Here is a 17,515-nt window from a genome sequence, read left to right as displayed (position 1 = left end):
CTATCTCAATTATCACCCCCTTTTAAAAAACACCCTAACATCATATTCACCACTTTTAAAGATTCTCTGCAAAGATTCACCACTTTCGAGGATTCCTTGGGATTGGACTATTCCACATACATAACAAACAACTAAAATGGTCCAATATCAATCAAAATATCCACAATATGACATATTCCATAAATAACTAACACCCCTGAAAAAAAAAAACACTTTCCTTTTAAACACACCGAGATTTGCAATGTTTAAATACATTGTAAACCAGTCTGACCCCTAACCAGAGTTTGATAAAAATCTCCTAATATTATTAAATTTATTTAAAAAAATAAAATAAAAAATATCTCTATTTTATAATAACTTAATTAACATTTGACCAACTGAAAATTTCGATCACATGATGTTCCATTCCCGAACCTCGTCCCCCCAAAAGAGGGATTTCTATCACGAGCTGTCTGATTGTCAATAACTAAGAATTTCGCAATAAAATAGATTAAACCAAAGCCCTGCATAGTACTGTGAGGCTTTAAAATCCCTTTTAACAAAGTCGTATCCACACATCTCCATTGATTCGGCCTTTAAGCTCTGGAATCTCCCCCTTCTCTTCATCTGCCTTCAGCTTGCATTCTTTCAGTGTTACCAGCGGCAAAAATGAGTTCTGCAATGCGACGATTGGTGGGATCTGCACTGAAGAATGCATCATCTTCTTCTTTCAAAACTAATGTTATGCGGAGAAGGTTTTATTCGAGTGGTGGAAGTCCGCCACGCAAGGTTGTTGTGTTGGGAGCTGCTGGGGGTATCGGGCAGCCATTGGCTCTTCTGATGAAACTCAATCCTCTGGTGTCAAAGTTGGCGCTCTATGATATCGCTGGCACTCCAGGTGTGGCTGAAGATGTCGGCCACATCAACAGCCGTGCTGAGGTGGGTTCCTCTTTTCCTACTGCGTTTTTTTCATTCTCTGTATGCTGGATCTGTTCTCTCTGCGAACGATAGAGATGTTTTGATTTTAGTTTCAAGGGATCTCCATTGGGATCGATCGTACGACGACCTACTTGGTAGGATCTACTTTTCGTTAGTGTTTTACCTGTTATTAGTTCTTTGATTTTACGTTTCTGATATTGTCCATGGTCAGATAATTTATTTATTTTGGTAAGCGCCTATTTTTTTAAAGGAACCAGGCCTTATGCCAGGCTTAGACTCCACTGCTATAACCTGTCAAGGTCTCTGGGATTCTTCGAATGTGGAATTTATTCTTTTGGCCACATTTTTGCAGGAAATATTCCTTTTGGGGCTTTTGAACGTGGGTTTGAGCCCTGAAAGCGCAATGATTTAATTTCTTAAACACAACCCAATTCACGTTAATGGTCAACTCAATTCACTTTCATGGTCAGTTTGTAAATGTGTTTGTGCATATTTTGATTGATGAAAAAAAGCACCTAGATATTTGTTTCGTGGAAATCCATGGCTGCATCATGTGCACCTACTCGATTAGGGTTTTTAATTTTATGGATCTAGGTGACATTTGGCCCAACAATCCATTGAAGCAACGCCCATCGCATTGTCATTCTAAAATGATTGTATTGTACACCGTGAATATTGGATTTGACTATACCTGACATTCTTTGGGCCATTTCAAAAGAGGCAGATATTGAGGGCTACATTATTATTATTTTTGATTGTTTTCTTGTTGGCAAATGTCTTTCTGTTAACATAGTGGGTTTTGCCCTCATTGTAGATGCTACAAACATAGAATCTCTATTCCACCAATTTCATGCAGGATTTGCACCTGATCTTGTCTGTTGAATCTCAATATGGTAGTTAACTCCGATGGTGAGATAATGCCGCAACATACTTCTAAGAGGGCACTGAAAGTGCTATGATTTAACTACTTGACTACAATCTGCCTGACATTTATGGCTAGATTGAAATTTGGGCTGTGCTTATTATTATTATTAGCAGTAGTAGTATTTGCTATTGATAGGAGAAGGTTGAAATTGAGGTTGGGTTCACTATTATTGTTTTTGTTTGGTCAAGGCCTTTTGACTGGCGTGGGTGAAACACCTTAATTGCATCTATTCATCAAAGTCACGCATGACTTGCAGATGGGCTCATCTGTGCAAACCTCAATAGCACAGGGGTCATCATTAACAACACCTCTGCATTATCATTGAACTGGTGTTTATCACGTTAACCCGACTTCATATTTTGGAATGACATGGGCAGCCGCATTATCATGGGAATATGCCTCCTGGGTTTTGAACCTGGGTCATCCTCATGACGAGCACCCTACAACTTGCCACTAAACCACAGCCCAATGGACGAGGTAGTTCATATTTTTTTGATGAAAAGTGCATCTATATTTTTAGCAGAATCCACGGCTGGATCATATGCCTCTGCTTAATAGTACTTTTTGATCTGATGGATCTAAGTCATACTTGGCCTAATGACTACTTAGAAGTTAGAATAGTCTCATTGCATTGTCAATTTGTTATTTTGTGAGGATTGAATTGATGACCCTCTGCATATTGGATTTGCCTCTATATCCAACCTTTTTGGGGTCGTTTAGATTTGCCTCTTTATCCATGAGTAGATTAAATCAAAATAGTCTTCGCAGCGTAAATTAAACTAAGGTTGAATAAATTCCCTAAAGTGGCTTGTGAGATGCTAATTATTTATCACAGCATCACTTTTATACCTGGATTGGATAAGACTATACCCTGATTGAAATGTCATATACCTGGATTAGACAAGATTATACCCTGATTGAAACGTGGGTTGGTATAGGTCTTCAATCTCCTACGAGCATAATCATTGCTTTTGGTGCTCTATCTCCTCGGTAAAAGCCAAAAGGTGGATTTTACTATAGAATACAAATAATCCTATTCTTGTTCACTATGAGGAGGACATACCATTGCTTGGGTCATGGAACAAGGATAACAAGTTTTACTTCTTTTGGAACTTTGCGATAATAATTTCTTTTCTTATTTTTTGGTCTACATATTTATCATTTAATTTGGTACTGCCATATTGATTTTATCATGCTTGTGTCACGACCTTGTCAGTAATTCACAGCAGTGTGACCTGGGTGCAGGTTGCAGGATATATGGGAGAGGAACAACTTGGCACGGCATTGGAGAATGCAGATGTTGTGATCATTCTTGCTGGTGTGCCTCAAAAACCTGGCATGACCCGTGATGATCTCTTCAACATCAATGCAGGGATTGTTAAATCTCTTTGCTCTGCAATTGCAAAAAACTGCCCAGAGGTAAGTTGTCATGATTTATGATCTTCTTTGAAGTTTTTGTTTTCATGCGATTTTCTTATTGACTATTTCATAGGAATAAGCATGACGTTCGGGGATACAAAATCTGTTTCATCTTTTGTGTTTCTCTAAGTAATATTTGACCCAATGAGTGATTTGGTGATGACTTGACTCAGTTACTGCCAGTACATGTTACCTGTCTGACCTTATTTTGCATATTTTTTCGGTAAAAGACTTGCTAATGTATGAATTGACCATGGCTTTAAATTCCAAACTGGCCATGGCATTTTGGTGGAAAAGTGAGGACAGTGTTTGATATAAATGTGAAGAATCAGCCATATTTTAAGAGATTGCCAGTCTGTAACAGTAAACCCTAACCCTACTGTAAAACAGGAATTGACCATTGCTTGAAATTCCAAAGTGGCCATGTCATTGAAACAGAGTTGGGAGAGAATCAGGCAACTTGGAATTATGAGAAACAGAGTCGGGGGATGTCAAGTTCCCTATGGCCATAACCCATCCGGGCAAAGTGCATTTTCTCTGAGTGTACAAAACTGCAAAAATCTGAGATGAACAACAGTAATTGAAACATTGTATTCCTTGGATAAAAGGTTTGTAAGTTTATCTGAAGGACTTTTTTGCTTAGATTACATCAATTTGTTTTAGCAGGGTTTCATTGGAGTATGGCCACTTTGTTTAAGATAGTACAAGTATCCAGATCATAGAATTGAAGTTGTTTGAATGACCATGGATAATTTTTAGTTCAGTTTGTTAGACCGTTTTTGCCCCATAAACCTGTTCACTGGCAATAAGGGCATTCACGTGCACACTACTGAAGCAGACTTCAACTTTTTCCAGAACTCAAATGATGCTGCATCACTGCATCTTTTTTTTCAAAGTAGGGTTTTATTGAAGTACAGTCACCTTATTTAAGTGAGTGCAAGTATCTAGATCATAGAATTCAAGTAGGTAGGTAGATAATACAAACGTTTTTGGGCCAGAGAGGCACTCGTTGTGTATGATATTAGGGATTCATTCTCTGATTTTCCTTATATATAGTCTTAGCAATTTAATAAGAGCTCTTGTCAGATTCTATTTGGGGCCAATACATTACCAAATAGCACATGCAAAAGCCTCACAATTTCATATAAATTGACCCCGCAATTTGTAACAAGAACATGACTTCCTGAACTGTTATTATTATTTAAAGAATAAATATTTAATTATTATTTTTTATTTAACTCTTATATTTAATAAAAAAACTTGAAAATTTAAACATATTATGTAGCTAACTTATAATAAAGTGGGTTGATTATATGAATCAGATCAATAAAATTTGTTTTGGAACTCAATTTTTGCATGTCATGTCTTCTTGTTTTGGAACTCAATTTTTCCATCTCATGCTTTCTTATAATATAGTGAATTAAAAAAATCAGGCACAAAGGTTTGCAATGACAAATCTTGTCAAGTGCCCTTGTTATATAGCATCATTGATTCAAATGAGGTTATCTTATTCACAATTTTTAAATTTATGGGTTTATCCTTAGATTAAGATTTCATATATATTCCCTAAATGATTTCAAACAAAATGAAGATCAATTTGACTAAAACATGCTTAAAAAAATCAATTTGACTAAAAAAAGATTGCTTTGCATGTACAGGGAATCAGAATAATAGTGATGTATTAAGTAATACATGCAAAGAAATCTTTTTCTAGAATGTTTTAGTCAAATTGATCTTCATTTTGTTTGAAATCATTTAGGGAATCTGGATTCCTGGATGGAGGTTAATGGACAGTTTGCAGATGCCCAGATCTATTGTCTGGCTCAATGTTGTAAACATTATTGCTACAGAATTCTAGGAATTCCTTCTCTGATTGTTTGAAGCAAGTTTATGTATATGGTATTAGCAATTTAATGAAAGCTCTTGTCAGATTTTCTTCTATGATTGTCCTTGAAGCAAGTTTATGCATATAGTGATAGCAATTTAATGAGAGCTCTTGCCAGATTTTGTTTGGGGGCAATATATTACCAAACCTAACATGCAAAAGCCTCACGATTTCATATAAATTGGTGCTGCAATTTGTAACATGAACTTGACTTCCCAGATCATGCCTGGGAAGTAGGTAAGAGATCTCATCCTTTAATGTAATAGAAATTCCATTTCTGAACAGTATAGTAGATGATTGTACAGGTTGCATAATGTAGAATTGTAAGCAGTACAGGTGACAACACAAATGAGCTATGTTCAGCTATCACATAAAAGAAAAATTCTTGAACCTCAGTAATTCTGACATATATAAAGATCCACGTGTCTTTCATAAACATTTATCATTTATCACCCAAAGATAGCTGCAGAGTCTACCCTAGATTGGTGGAGTGCTATTACTCTACCCTTTGTCTCCAATATATATACCAAGGGTACCTAGTCTCAGGGCCATCATATCTTGTATTGTATTTATTGTAAAAGGAGTTTCTAACCTCGAAGTCGATTGTATGCATTGACTTCTTATAAGATGAGGCCTGGTGCAGTTCCTAGGTGACTTTGGCAGACTAGATTTTGGCATCTAAGTCAAAGAAACTCTAGCAGGGCCTTGATTCACTGGTGTGGTTGACAATATTGAGCCATCCACCAAGCTCCATTGTTTTTGTGGTCTGCCCCATTCTAATGACATGTCAAAAGGAATGAGGCCAGGTGCCTTCCTTTTCAATTTTAATGTCTTCCTTTTCAATTAGTAATGCATAAAGAAAACTAGGACAACAGACAAAGTAGAAATATTGAAGACTTCTGGTATTAGGTCTGAACTGTTTGAGAGCAAGTGAAAGTTATGACTTCCAAAGAAACTTTTAATTGAGTCCAAAAGCTGGGAATTAAGTTGAGAGAGGAGTATCTGCCAATCAACACTTGGGGCATTGATTATTTCTTGATTGAACTAGGGGGAAGTAATGGTGTCCTCATGATACAGTCACCTTTCCAACGGCCACAATGGGATTTGAAATTGTTAGAATTTGAAAGAAACAATTGTGATTCATCAGTTTCTTGCCTGTACTAGGGATTTAGAATCAAACAACAAAAATTTGTATCTGAGTACCTTGTTGGACCTCCACTTTACATTGTTGTAGACATCTACAATCAAAATTTATTGTATTGTCCTCTCATGTCCAAAGTTATTGCAGTAACATATCTCAGTAGCTTGTTGGACCTCCATTTTACATTGTTGTAGACATCTACAATCAAGATTTAGAATCAAAAACAAAAATTACCTTGTTGGACCTCCACTTCACATTGTTGTAGACATCTACAATCAAAATTTAGGATCAAACAACAAAATTTTATATCGAAGTACCTTGTTGGACCACCACTTCACATTGTCGTAGACATCTACAATCAAAATTTAGAATCAAACAACAAAAATTTATATCTGATTACCTTGTTGGAACTCCACTTTACATTGTTGTAGACATCTACAATCAAAATTTAGAATCAACAACAAAAATTCATTGTGTTGTACTAGTCAACCTGAATCAAACTCTTTACTGAATGAAATATCAAGGGCTGCTTTCACACCAAAGTTCAGGGACATTGTAATTCCAGCTGCATCTTGGCTGGATACCAATCTTTTTGGTTATCAGCACACCCAGAAGCATCAGGGTGCTTCTGAAATTTTTTCCCAGTGAGGCATACCACCCCCTGATGATCAGGGACCTCGCTGTATATCTGACGATGGCTACTGTGGAGTAAGTGAGACTTGCCAGAACTACACAACGTGTCATCCACATTCAGATCTGATTTGGAATGTCCATCTACAGACAGTCAGAGAGGAACTACCATGGTTTCGTAATGCAATATGTAATCTTCAGTTTGTTGAAAAGTGGGTCATGGTGATTACACACGAAGAGTGTTGACCTCAAAGGATATGGGAATGGAGTAATTCAAGCACCACACCAAGAGTGTTGACCTCAAAGGATATGAGAATGGAGTAATTCAAGCACCACAACTGAGTACACACGAGACACACCTTAAACAAACAGAGATTTTAATATTTTCCTAAACGCAATGAAAGCTGCAATGGAGTCGGCTCTGGAACTTGAGACTCTTTAAAGGTTTCAGACTTCTCATATTCTGTGTTCTATATATTCTTTGAGCAATACTTGTACAGTTGGGTTTCAGTGCCATGTTTATTGTGCGTTGTTAAATTACTTGGAGTTTATGGATTTAACCAATAACAGTTTTGCTTATACTGAGCAATGATTTTACTGAATATCATGGATTCGATGGCCCTGCTAGGTATTAAATTAAATGTGAAACTCTAATGTCATTGCTCTGGCAGTCAAGTTGTGTGTCCACATCACCCCATACTGCATACATTCTCTGTGAGTGAAGGCAACAAGGCACCATTCTCAAAAAAAAATAAATACAACCATGGTGACTTCTCTCTTCAATGGATTGAGTGCTACTTATAAAATAATTTGTTGTGCTTGTACTGTGCTTTGCACGGTCAGCAATATTCGAGGTCTACTACTTTCGAATGTACCTTTCCCTTGTGTTGCTATGAACACACTTTTCTACCAGCGTTGTTGAGTTTCTATGGTCTCCCATCTATCAAGTCTATGATAAGTAGAATAGTTCTATAACGGTTCCAGATCAGCATGATAAGATATTGTATAAAATGCAAAATGAATCACCAGTTTCATAATATACTATCCATAATTACACTCAGTTGTTAGAGTACATGGTATGTAGTCAGAATACTGTGTAATTTTATTTCTAAATGCATGGTATTATTCGGGGGGACACTTCATTTATAGTTAATTATTATAATGATTACTATGACTTTGAACCAGTTAATTATTATAATGATTACTATGACTTGGGGTCCTGTATAAAATTCTGGGAAGTGACAATGCTAGAGCTGTAGTGATCTATGGTTCTATACTTTTAATCTGCAAAAGCTTCTGCAATGATGCTTCCAAACACTTTTTGTGTGTTAAAAACATTTACATTGATGAACCAGAAAGATGCCTTCAAACCATGCCACCATTGACCTAGAACACTAGAAAATATATTGAAGAAATTCCAACTCCTTTACCATTTAAAACAATAGAAAATACATTGAAGAAATTCCAACTCCTTTACCATTAACATTTGGAAAAGTTTGTACATAAGCCGGAAGACAAAGGATAAATTTTAAAAGGGGCTATACCTAAAGACAAAGGATAAAGCTTAAAACGCCATGTTCCCGTGGATGGTATTGAATTCCTTGAAAAGGAATAAAAATTAGAAGCTGTATACGAAGGATAGTTAAAGTTTAGAACAATAGAAGTTACGCTGAAGAAATTCTGACTTTTTTAATGTTACAAATTGCAGGGTCAATTTATATGAAATTGTGAGGCTTTTGCATGTGCTATTTGGTAATGTATTGGCCCCAAACAGAATCTGACAAGAGCTCTTATTAAATTGCTAAGACTATATACAAGGACAATCAGAGAATGAATCCCTAATATCATACACAATGAGTGCCTCTCTGGCCCAAAAACGTTCGGATTATCTACCTACCTACTTGAATTCTATGATCTAGATACTTGCACTCACTTAAATAAGGTGACGGTACTTCAATAAAACCCTGCTTTGAAAAAAAGGATGCAGTGATGCAGCATCATTTGAGTTCTGGAAAGAGTTGAAGTCTGCTTCAGTAGTGTGCACAGGAATGCCCTTATTGCCAGTGAACAGATTTATGGGGCAAAAACTGTCTAACAAACTGAACTAAAAATTTTCCATGGTCATTCAAACAACTTCAATTCCATGATTTGGATACTTGTACTATCTTAAACAATGTGGCCATGCTCCAATGAAACCCTGCTAAAACAAATTGATGTAATCTAAGCAGAAAAGTCCTTTAGATAAACTTACAAACCTTTTATCCAAGGAATACAATGTTTCAATTACTGTTGTTCACCTCAGATTTTTGCAGTTCGTTTAGACCAAACCAGTCCCGGTTAGACCGGTTCCGGTCGGTAAACCGGTTCATTAGGTGGACCGGTCCAGTCACCGGTTCCGGTTTTAAAAACACTGTGTATAGTATATTGTTACATATTATATAGATAGAGATATGGAGAGGGGGGAGAGTGTACTGGATAATGTTTTCCTTCTATCAGGAATGGTATATTTGGATTCAAGAAATCATCTAGAATTGGTTTTTATGGCATTGCTGAGGACTTGATATCCATGGCAGGCAATTGTAAATATCATCAGCAATCCTGTAAATTCTACTGTACCAATAGCTGCTGAGGTTTTTAAGAAGGCAGGGACCTATAATGAAAAGAAACTCTTTGGTGTTACTACTCTTGATGTTGTCCGTGCAAAGACGTTCTATGCTTCAAAAGCAGGAGTTCCTGTTGAAGGTATTTAAAATTCTGGCTTGTTATGCTTAGCTACTCTCAAATATTTAGTATTCTGTAAAATATTTTTATTTTTTATAATTTAATCATGAAATATGCATCCTGGGAAAACATGCCAGGCACTTCTCCTCATTTCAAGGATGGTATCATAGGGCTCAAGGCCATCAGAAATATAGTCAGCTCAAGATGTCACTTGAGGGAATTGAACCCGGGTGGGAAGGATAACAGTCTTTGCACACAACCATCTGGGCTAGACCCAATACATGATATGCTGCAGGATCTTACCAACATCATGCTTTTTTTAACATTAGATACAATTCTCAGTTTTATGTTTGTTGTTGATGTCATCCTATGCTGTCTGCAGAAGTTGATGTTCCTGTTGTAGGTGGACATGCGGGTGTTACAATTCTTCCACTTTTTTCACATGTATATGACTTTGTTGGATCCTCATCTTGAGTTTGTTCTTTACTCTTGGATATTAGAAGATTAATTTATCAAAGATAAAATGAGATCATAATTACCTACCCTTCAATACAGTTAAAAAGGGAACTAACACTTTTTTGTTTTGATAATTTTTTTTAGGCAACACCAAAGCCAAACTCTGTATTGTCTGAGGAGGACATTAAAGCCTTGACAAAGCGCACACAGGATGGAGGAACTGAAGTTGTTGAAGCAAAAGCAGGGAAAGGTTCAGCCACACTGTCTATGGCATAAGTTTATGTTTTGGTCCTCTATAGTGGCTAATATGCATTCATATCTTTTTGAATGTTTTTTTATTCTTATGTGACTGTCTAGAGTGCTGAATTTTTCATCTTGATGCAGTAGTTGGAGTCAGATAATCTTATCATGGTGTGTGCTTCATGATTTCATGCTTGGCATGCAACATGATTTCATGCTTGATAAGTACCTAATCTGAGATTCACTGTCAGTGAGAATATGGCATGAAGGAGCTTCTTTCTCTTTATCTGAATCTTGTACTTCATACATTTGCATGTCTCAAATCTTTTGCCTTAAGCTTAGGTACTTATCCTGCATGAAATCATGTAGCATGCATGTCTCAAATCTTTTCCCTTAGGCTTTCTCATTTGTGTGAAACTCAGCGGGTGCTTTTAACCTGTGAGGTTTGACCGATGGATTGTTGCCTTTAATTTACCTTAGTTTGATTGAAATGTTCAGAGTTAATCTAGATTCTGCATGCAAAGATCCTTCCCTAAGAAAAGCCATGAGTCTCTTCAAGGATGTTATTCCTTCTTAAACATAAGATATGTCAAATGGATCCCGCAAAAGTTGTGTGCTTGATGATGGGTAAATCTGGGTATGAGATTTACAAATTTGCACTTACATGTATGCCTGTGGTTGCAATTCATAGATAGGCGCAGAGCATCCATTCATTACCTCATCTTGAGCATTTGAGCATGGTTCATGCAAAAAACATTGCTGGTCAGTTAAATCCATTAGTTGAAAACTTGGAAGTGAAGAGTAGTGTTGTAGTCTTCTCTATGTTGATGAATGCTTTTTGAGACTTCAAAATGTTTAGACATGCAATTCCTTTTTCATCTTGCTCCTGTTTTCTCAATTTTTTTTTTTCTACTGTTTTTTAAGGCCAAATATAAACCATGGGATATATATTTTTCCTACTGCGTTTTTTTCGTTCTCTGTATGCTGGATCTGTTCTCTCTGCGAACGATAGAGATGTTTTGATTTTATTTTCAAGGGATCTCCATTGGGATCGATCGTATGACGACCCACTTGGTAGGATCTACTTTTCGTTAGTGTTTTACCTGTTATTAGTTCTTTGATTTTACGTTTATGATATTGTCCATAGTCAGATAATTTATTTATTTTGGTAAGCGCCTATGTTTTTAAAGGAACCAGGCCTTATACCAGGCTTAGACTCCACTGCTATAACTTGTCAAGGTCTCTGGGATTCTTCGAATGTGGAATTTATTCTTTTGGCCACATTTTTGCAGGAAATATGCCTTCCGGGGCTTTTGAACGTGGGTTTGAGCCCTGAAAGCACAATGATTTAATTTCTTAAACACAACCCAATTCACTTTAATGGTCAACTCAATTCACTTTCATGGTCAGTTTGTAAATGTGTTTGTGCATATTTTGATTGATGAAAAAAAGCACCTAGATATTTATTTCGTGGAAATCCATGGCTGCATCATGTGCACCTACTCGATTAGGGTTTTTAATTTTATGGATCTAGGTGACATTTGGCCCAACAATCCATTGAAGCAACGCCCATCGCATTGTCATTCTAAAACGATTGTATTGTACACCGTGAATATTGGATTTGACTATACCTGACATTCTTTGGGCCATTTCAAAAGAGGCAGATATTGAGGGCTACATTATTATTATTTTTGATTGTTTTCTTGTTGGCAAATGTCTTTCTGTTAACATAGTGGGTTTTGCCCTCATTGTAGATGCTACAAACATAGAATCTCTATTCCACCAATTTCATGCAGGATTTGCACCTGATCTTGTTTGTTGAATCTCAATATGGTAGTTAACTCCGATGGTGAGATAATGCCGCAACATACTTCTAAGAGGGCACTGAAAGTGCTATGATTTAACTACTTGACTACAATCTGCCTGACATTTATGGCTAGATTGAAATTTGGGCTGTGCTTATTATTATTATTAGCAGTAGTAGTATTTGCTATTGATAGGAGAAGGTTGAAATTCAGGTTGGGCTCACTATTATTGTTTTTGTTTGGTCAAGGCCTTTTGACTGGCGTGGGTGAAACACCTTAATTGCATCTATTCATCAAAGTCACGCATGACTTGCATGTGGGCTCATCTGTGCAAACCTCAATAGCACAGGGGTCATCATTAACAGCACCTCTGCATTATCATCGAACTGGTGTTTATCACGTTAACCCGACTTCATATTTTGGAATGACATGGGCAGCCGCATTATCATGGGAATATGCCTCCTGGGTTTTGAACCTGGGTCATCCTCATGACAAGCACCCTACAACTTGCCACTAAACCACAGCCTAATGGACGAGGTAGTTCATATTTTTTTGATGAAAAGTGCATCTATATTTTTAGCAGAATCCACGGCTGGATCATAAGCCACGGCTGGATGGATCTAAGTCATACTTGGCCTAATGACTACTTAGAAGTTAGAATAGTCTCATTGCATTGTCAATTTGTTATTTTGTGAGGATTGAATTGATGACCCTCTGCATATTGGATTTGCCTCTATATCCAACCTTTTTGGGGTCGTTTAGATTTGCCTCTTTATCCATGAGTAGATTAAATCAAAATAGTCTTCGCAGCGTAAATTAAACTAAGGTTGAATAAACTCCCTAAAGTGGCTTGTGAGATGCTAATTATTTATCACAGCATCACTTTTATACCTGGATTAGATAAGACTATACCCTGATTGAAATGTCGTATACCTAGATTGGACAAGATTATACCCTGATTGAAACGTGGGTTGGTATAGGTCTTCAATCTCCTACGAGCATAATCTTTGCTTTTGGTGCTCTATCTCCTCGGTAAAAGCCAAAAGGTGGATTTTACTATAGAATACAAATAATCCTATTCTTGTTCACTATGAGGAGGACATACCATTGCTTGGGTCATGGAACAAGGATAACAAGTTTTACTTCTTTTGGAACTTTGCGATAATAATTTCTTTTCTTATTTTTTGGTCTACATATTTATCATTTAATTTGGTACTGCCATATTGATTTTATCATGCTTGTGTCACGACCTTGTCAGTAATTCACAGCAGTGTGACCTGGGTGCAGGTTGCAGGATATATGGGAGAGGAACAACTTGGCACGGCATTGGAGAATGCAGATGTTGTGATCATTCCTGCTGGTGTGCCTCGAAAACCTGGCATGACCCGTGATGATCTCTTCAACATCAATGCAGGGATTGTTAAATCTCTTTGCTCTGCAATTGCAAAATATTGCCCAGAGGTAAGTTGTCATGATTTATGATCTTCTTTGAAGTTTTTGTTTTCATGCGATTTTCTTATTGACTATTTCATAGGAATAAGCATGACGTTCATTGTAAGTTGCTTTGTCGAAGGCTTTGTATGCTTGAGATCTATAGAGATGGCAATATATACAAATAGATATTTGCAAGAATCTTTAAGCAAGTTGTTGATCTAGATTTACATACTGTTCTTGTATATAATCAATTCTACTGGAGAGGTTAACGAAGCTTGAAGACTTCTTTGAGTCAAACGAATAGGTGATTGACTCATTATTGACTCTTTATTTAGACAAATTGCAGCTAACTTTTGCCCATAAGAAGGAAATACTAATTGAAATGAACTTAAGAGTAATTAGCTGTGTAGTCCAATGCAAGTTTGCAGCCACTGTTAAAGCCCTGTTATTCTTGTTTCTCCTCTTGTAGTTAGTAACTTAGCTTTTGGACTTTTGAGAAAATTGGCATATGAATATCAATATAAAAAATATCCTTGGTCTTCTATTTAACTGTGCACAAATCCACTTGATCACGAGGTATCCTCTATAACATTATATATTACATACAATCAGTATGTACTACCATTAGTGTGGCAAGTTAATAGATAAAGAAGTATGTTTCACAATTATTTGTTTTGTTCATGTACTGGTGTGTGTGTACAATATGTATAGTATATTGTTACATATTATATAGATAGAGATATGGAGAGGGGGGAGAGTGTACTGGATAATGTTTTCTTTCTATTAGGAATGGTATATTTGGATTCAAGAAATCATCTAGAATTGGTTTTTATGGCATTGCTGAGGACTTGATATCCATGGCAGGCAATTGTAAATATCATCAGCAATCCTATAAATTCTACTGTACCAATAGCTGCTGAGGTTTTTAAGAAGGCAGGGACCTATAATGAAAAGAAACTCTTTGGTGTTACTACTCTTGATGTTGTCCGCGCAAAGATGTTCTATGCTTCAAAAGCAGGAGTTCCTGTTGAAGGTATTTAAAATTCTGGCTTGTTATGCTTAGCTACTCTCAAATATTTAGTATTCTGTAAAATATTTTTATTTTTTATAATTTAATCATGAAATATGCATCCTGGGCAAACATGCCAGGCACTTCTCCTCATTTCAAGGATGGTATCATAGGGCTCAAGGCCATCAGAAATATAGTCAGCTCAAGATGTCACTTGAGGGAATTGAACCCGGGTGGGAAGGATAACAGTCTTTGCACACAACCATCTGGGCTAGACCCAATACATGATATGCTGCAGGATCTTACCAACATCATGCTTTTTTTAACATTAGATACAATTCTCAGTTTTATGTTTGTTGTTGATGTCATCCTATGCTGTCTGCAGAAGTTGATGTTCCTGTTGTAGGTGGACATGCGGGTGTTACAATTCTTCCACTTTTTTCACATGTATATGACTTTGTTGGATCCTCATCTTGAGTTTGTTCTTTACTCTTGGATATTAGAAGATTAATTTATCAAAGATAAAATGAGATCATAATTACCTACCCTTCAATACAGTTAAAAAGGGAACTAACACTTTTTTGTTTTGGTAATTTTTTTTAGGCAACACCAAAGCCAAACTCTGTATTGTCTGAGGAGGACATTAAAGCCTTGACAAAGCGCACACAGGATGGAGGAACTGAAGTTGTTAAAGCAAAAGCAGGGAAAGGTTCAGCCACACTGTCTATGGCGTAAGTTTATGTTTTGGTCCTCTATAGTGGCTAATATGCATTCATATCTTTTGAATGTTTTTTTATTCTTATGTGACTGTCTAGAGTGCTGAATTTTTCATCTTGATGCAGTAGTTGGAGTCAGATAATCTTATCATGGTGTGTGCTTCATGATTTCATGCTTGGCATGCAACATGATTTCATGCTTGATAAGTACCTAATCTGAGATTCACTGTCAATGAGAATATGGCATGAAGGAGCTTCTTTCTCTTTATCTGAATCTTGTACTTCATACATTTGCATGTCTCAAATCTTTTGCCTTAAGCTTAGGTACTTATCCTACATGAAATCATGTAGCATGCATGTCTCAAATCTTTTCCCTTAGGCTTTCTCATTTGTGTGAAACTCAGCGGGTGCTTTTAACCTGTGAGGTTTGACCGATGGATTGTTGCCTTTCATTTACCTTAGTTTGATTGAAATGTTCAGAGTTAATCTAGATTCTGCATGCAAAGATCCTTCCCTAAGAAAAGCCATGAGTCTCTTCAAGGATGTTATTCCTTCTTAAACATAAGATATGTCAAATGGATCCCGCAAAAGTTGTGTGCTTGATGATGGGTAAATCTGGGTATGAGATTTACAAATTTGCACTTACATGTATGCCTGTGGTTGCAATTCACAGATAGGCGCATAGCATCCATTCATTACCTCATCTTGAGCATTTGAGCATGGTTCATGCAAAAAACATTGCTGGTCAGTTAAATCCATTAGTTGAAAACTTGGAAGTGAAGAGTAGTGTTGTAGTCTTCTCTATGTTGATGAATGCTTTTTGAGACTTCAAAATGTTTAGACATGCAATTCCTTTTTCATCTTGCTCCTGTGTTCTCAAATTTTTTTTTTTCTACTGTTTTTTAAGGCCAAATATAAACCATGGGATATATATTTTTACCCTGAAGACCTCCAAATCATTTGGAAAAGGAGGTGCTGCAGCAAAAGAGATGGGTTGAATTTGTTGTTTGGATGGACTCTATGGTATGTAATCTTAGTTGGATTTCCAATATACTTTTAAACCATATTTTCATTTTATTTTTTAGTACTATTAGATATTATATCTTACCTCATTTTATGGTTAACATTGTATAACAAAAACATGCGTTGTGTTATGTAATTAATACTAACATGTAATATTGATTTTTTTTGTCAGAATGCTATAGGTAATGATTGCCAAGACGATGATCCAAATTATGTTCAACATATATCAGGAGATGATGAGGATGAGGATGAGGATGATGGTGGTGAAGGAGGAGATGATGATGATAGTTGCGGTGTTGGTGATGATGTGGATCAGAGTAATGAGGATGGTCAAGATGATCATGAGGATGATCTTGGTGGTGGTAGCTAGGCATGCGCATGCATTGTTTTTTATGAAGAAATTATTGTGTAGAATGACATTGTTATGTTTAGATGGGTGTTGTGAATTTACCCTATATCAATGAGACATTTTGATTTTGTAATCATACGATGAGTTTGATTTATGTATGTTGTTAATTTATCATAGAATAACGATATTCATGAAATATTTTGATTTGTTAATCATATTTGAATTTTAGTTGTTTTGATTAAAAATAATACTGATTTTATTAGTATTATGTTGCTATTTTATACATGTTTTGAAAATTGTTAATGACACATTGTTATTTTTTTGGATGGATGTTGTCAATTTCTCTTAAATTTCTTTACAAATGATTTTGAATTGTGATATCTGCTTTAATGATATTTAGAAACTATCATATATTTCACTATGAATCTATAAAGGGGGTCATATATGTAAAGAAAAATATACTCTATATAAGAAGTCAAATGCGGATGTAACCATGGATGCAAAATTGAAAGTAAAATTGGATGTTAAACTAGGAATTAATACAAAATGCAAACAATTGACATACAAAGTGTTTTAAATTAGAAGTGAAAAATTGTGCAATAGTTGACACAAAGAAGGGAACAAAACATGGGATACAAAAGGATATCAAATTGGGCAAAAACAAGGACACATAAATGGGCACCAAATTAGATGCAAAAAAAGACAACAACTAGATGCAAAAAAAGACAACAACTAGATGTAAAATAAGATGCAAAGTTGAGCGTTAAAAAGAAACAAAAAACTTACAAATTAATATGCCAAATGATGATGCAAATAATGGTGTAAATTTGGGATGCCAACTTGG

The 17,515-nt window shown here is 36.1% G+C and overlaps 1 protein-coding gene across 2 annotated transcripts; it reads left to right on the top strand.

Annotated features, from left to right (window-relative positions):
- The first annotated feature begins 516 nt into the window (after positions 1 to 516).
- Positions 517 to 16,865, top strand: LOC149154128 (malate dehydrogenase, mitochondrial-like). 2 transcript variants are annotated; one of them, XM_089440922.1, is made up of 6 exons: positions 517 to 918; positions 13,428 to 13,601; positions 14,439 to 14,607; positions 14,969 to 15,030; positions 15,187 to 15,314; positions 16,495 to 16,865. In XM_089440922.1, exons 1-6 carry the CDS (start codon positions 649 to 651, stop codon positions 16,502 to 16,504), a joined length of 813 nt encoding a protein of 270 aa, XP_089297048.1. In that variant the 5' UTR covers positions 517 to 648; the 3' UTR covers positions 16,505 to 16,865. The 2 variants fall into 2 exon arrangements, with proteins under 2 accessions (XP_089297048.1, XP_089297047.1); XM_089440921.1 differs by lacking the exon at positions 16,495 to 16,865 and adding an exon at positions 16,207 to 16,320.
- Positions 16,866 to 17,515: the final 650 nt, after the last annotated feature.

The sequence above is a fragment of the Pinus tabuliformis genome, chromosome 9 (genome assembly GCF_031772625.1).
Source record: "Pinus tabuliformis cultivar Carrire ecotype Pingquan chromosome 9, CPIR1, whole genome shotgun sequence".
Lineage (NCBI taxonomy): Eukaryota > Viridiplantae > Streptophyta > Pinopsida > Pinales > Pinaceae > Pinus > Pinus tabuliformis.
Note: the sequence above shows the minus strand (reverse complement) of the source record. Positions and strands in the feature narration are given on the sequence as shown.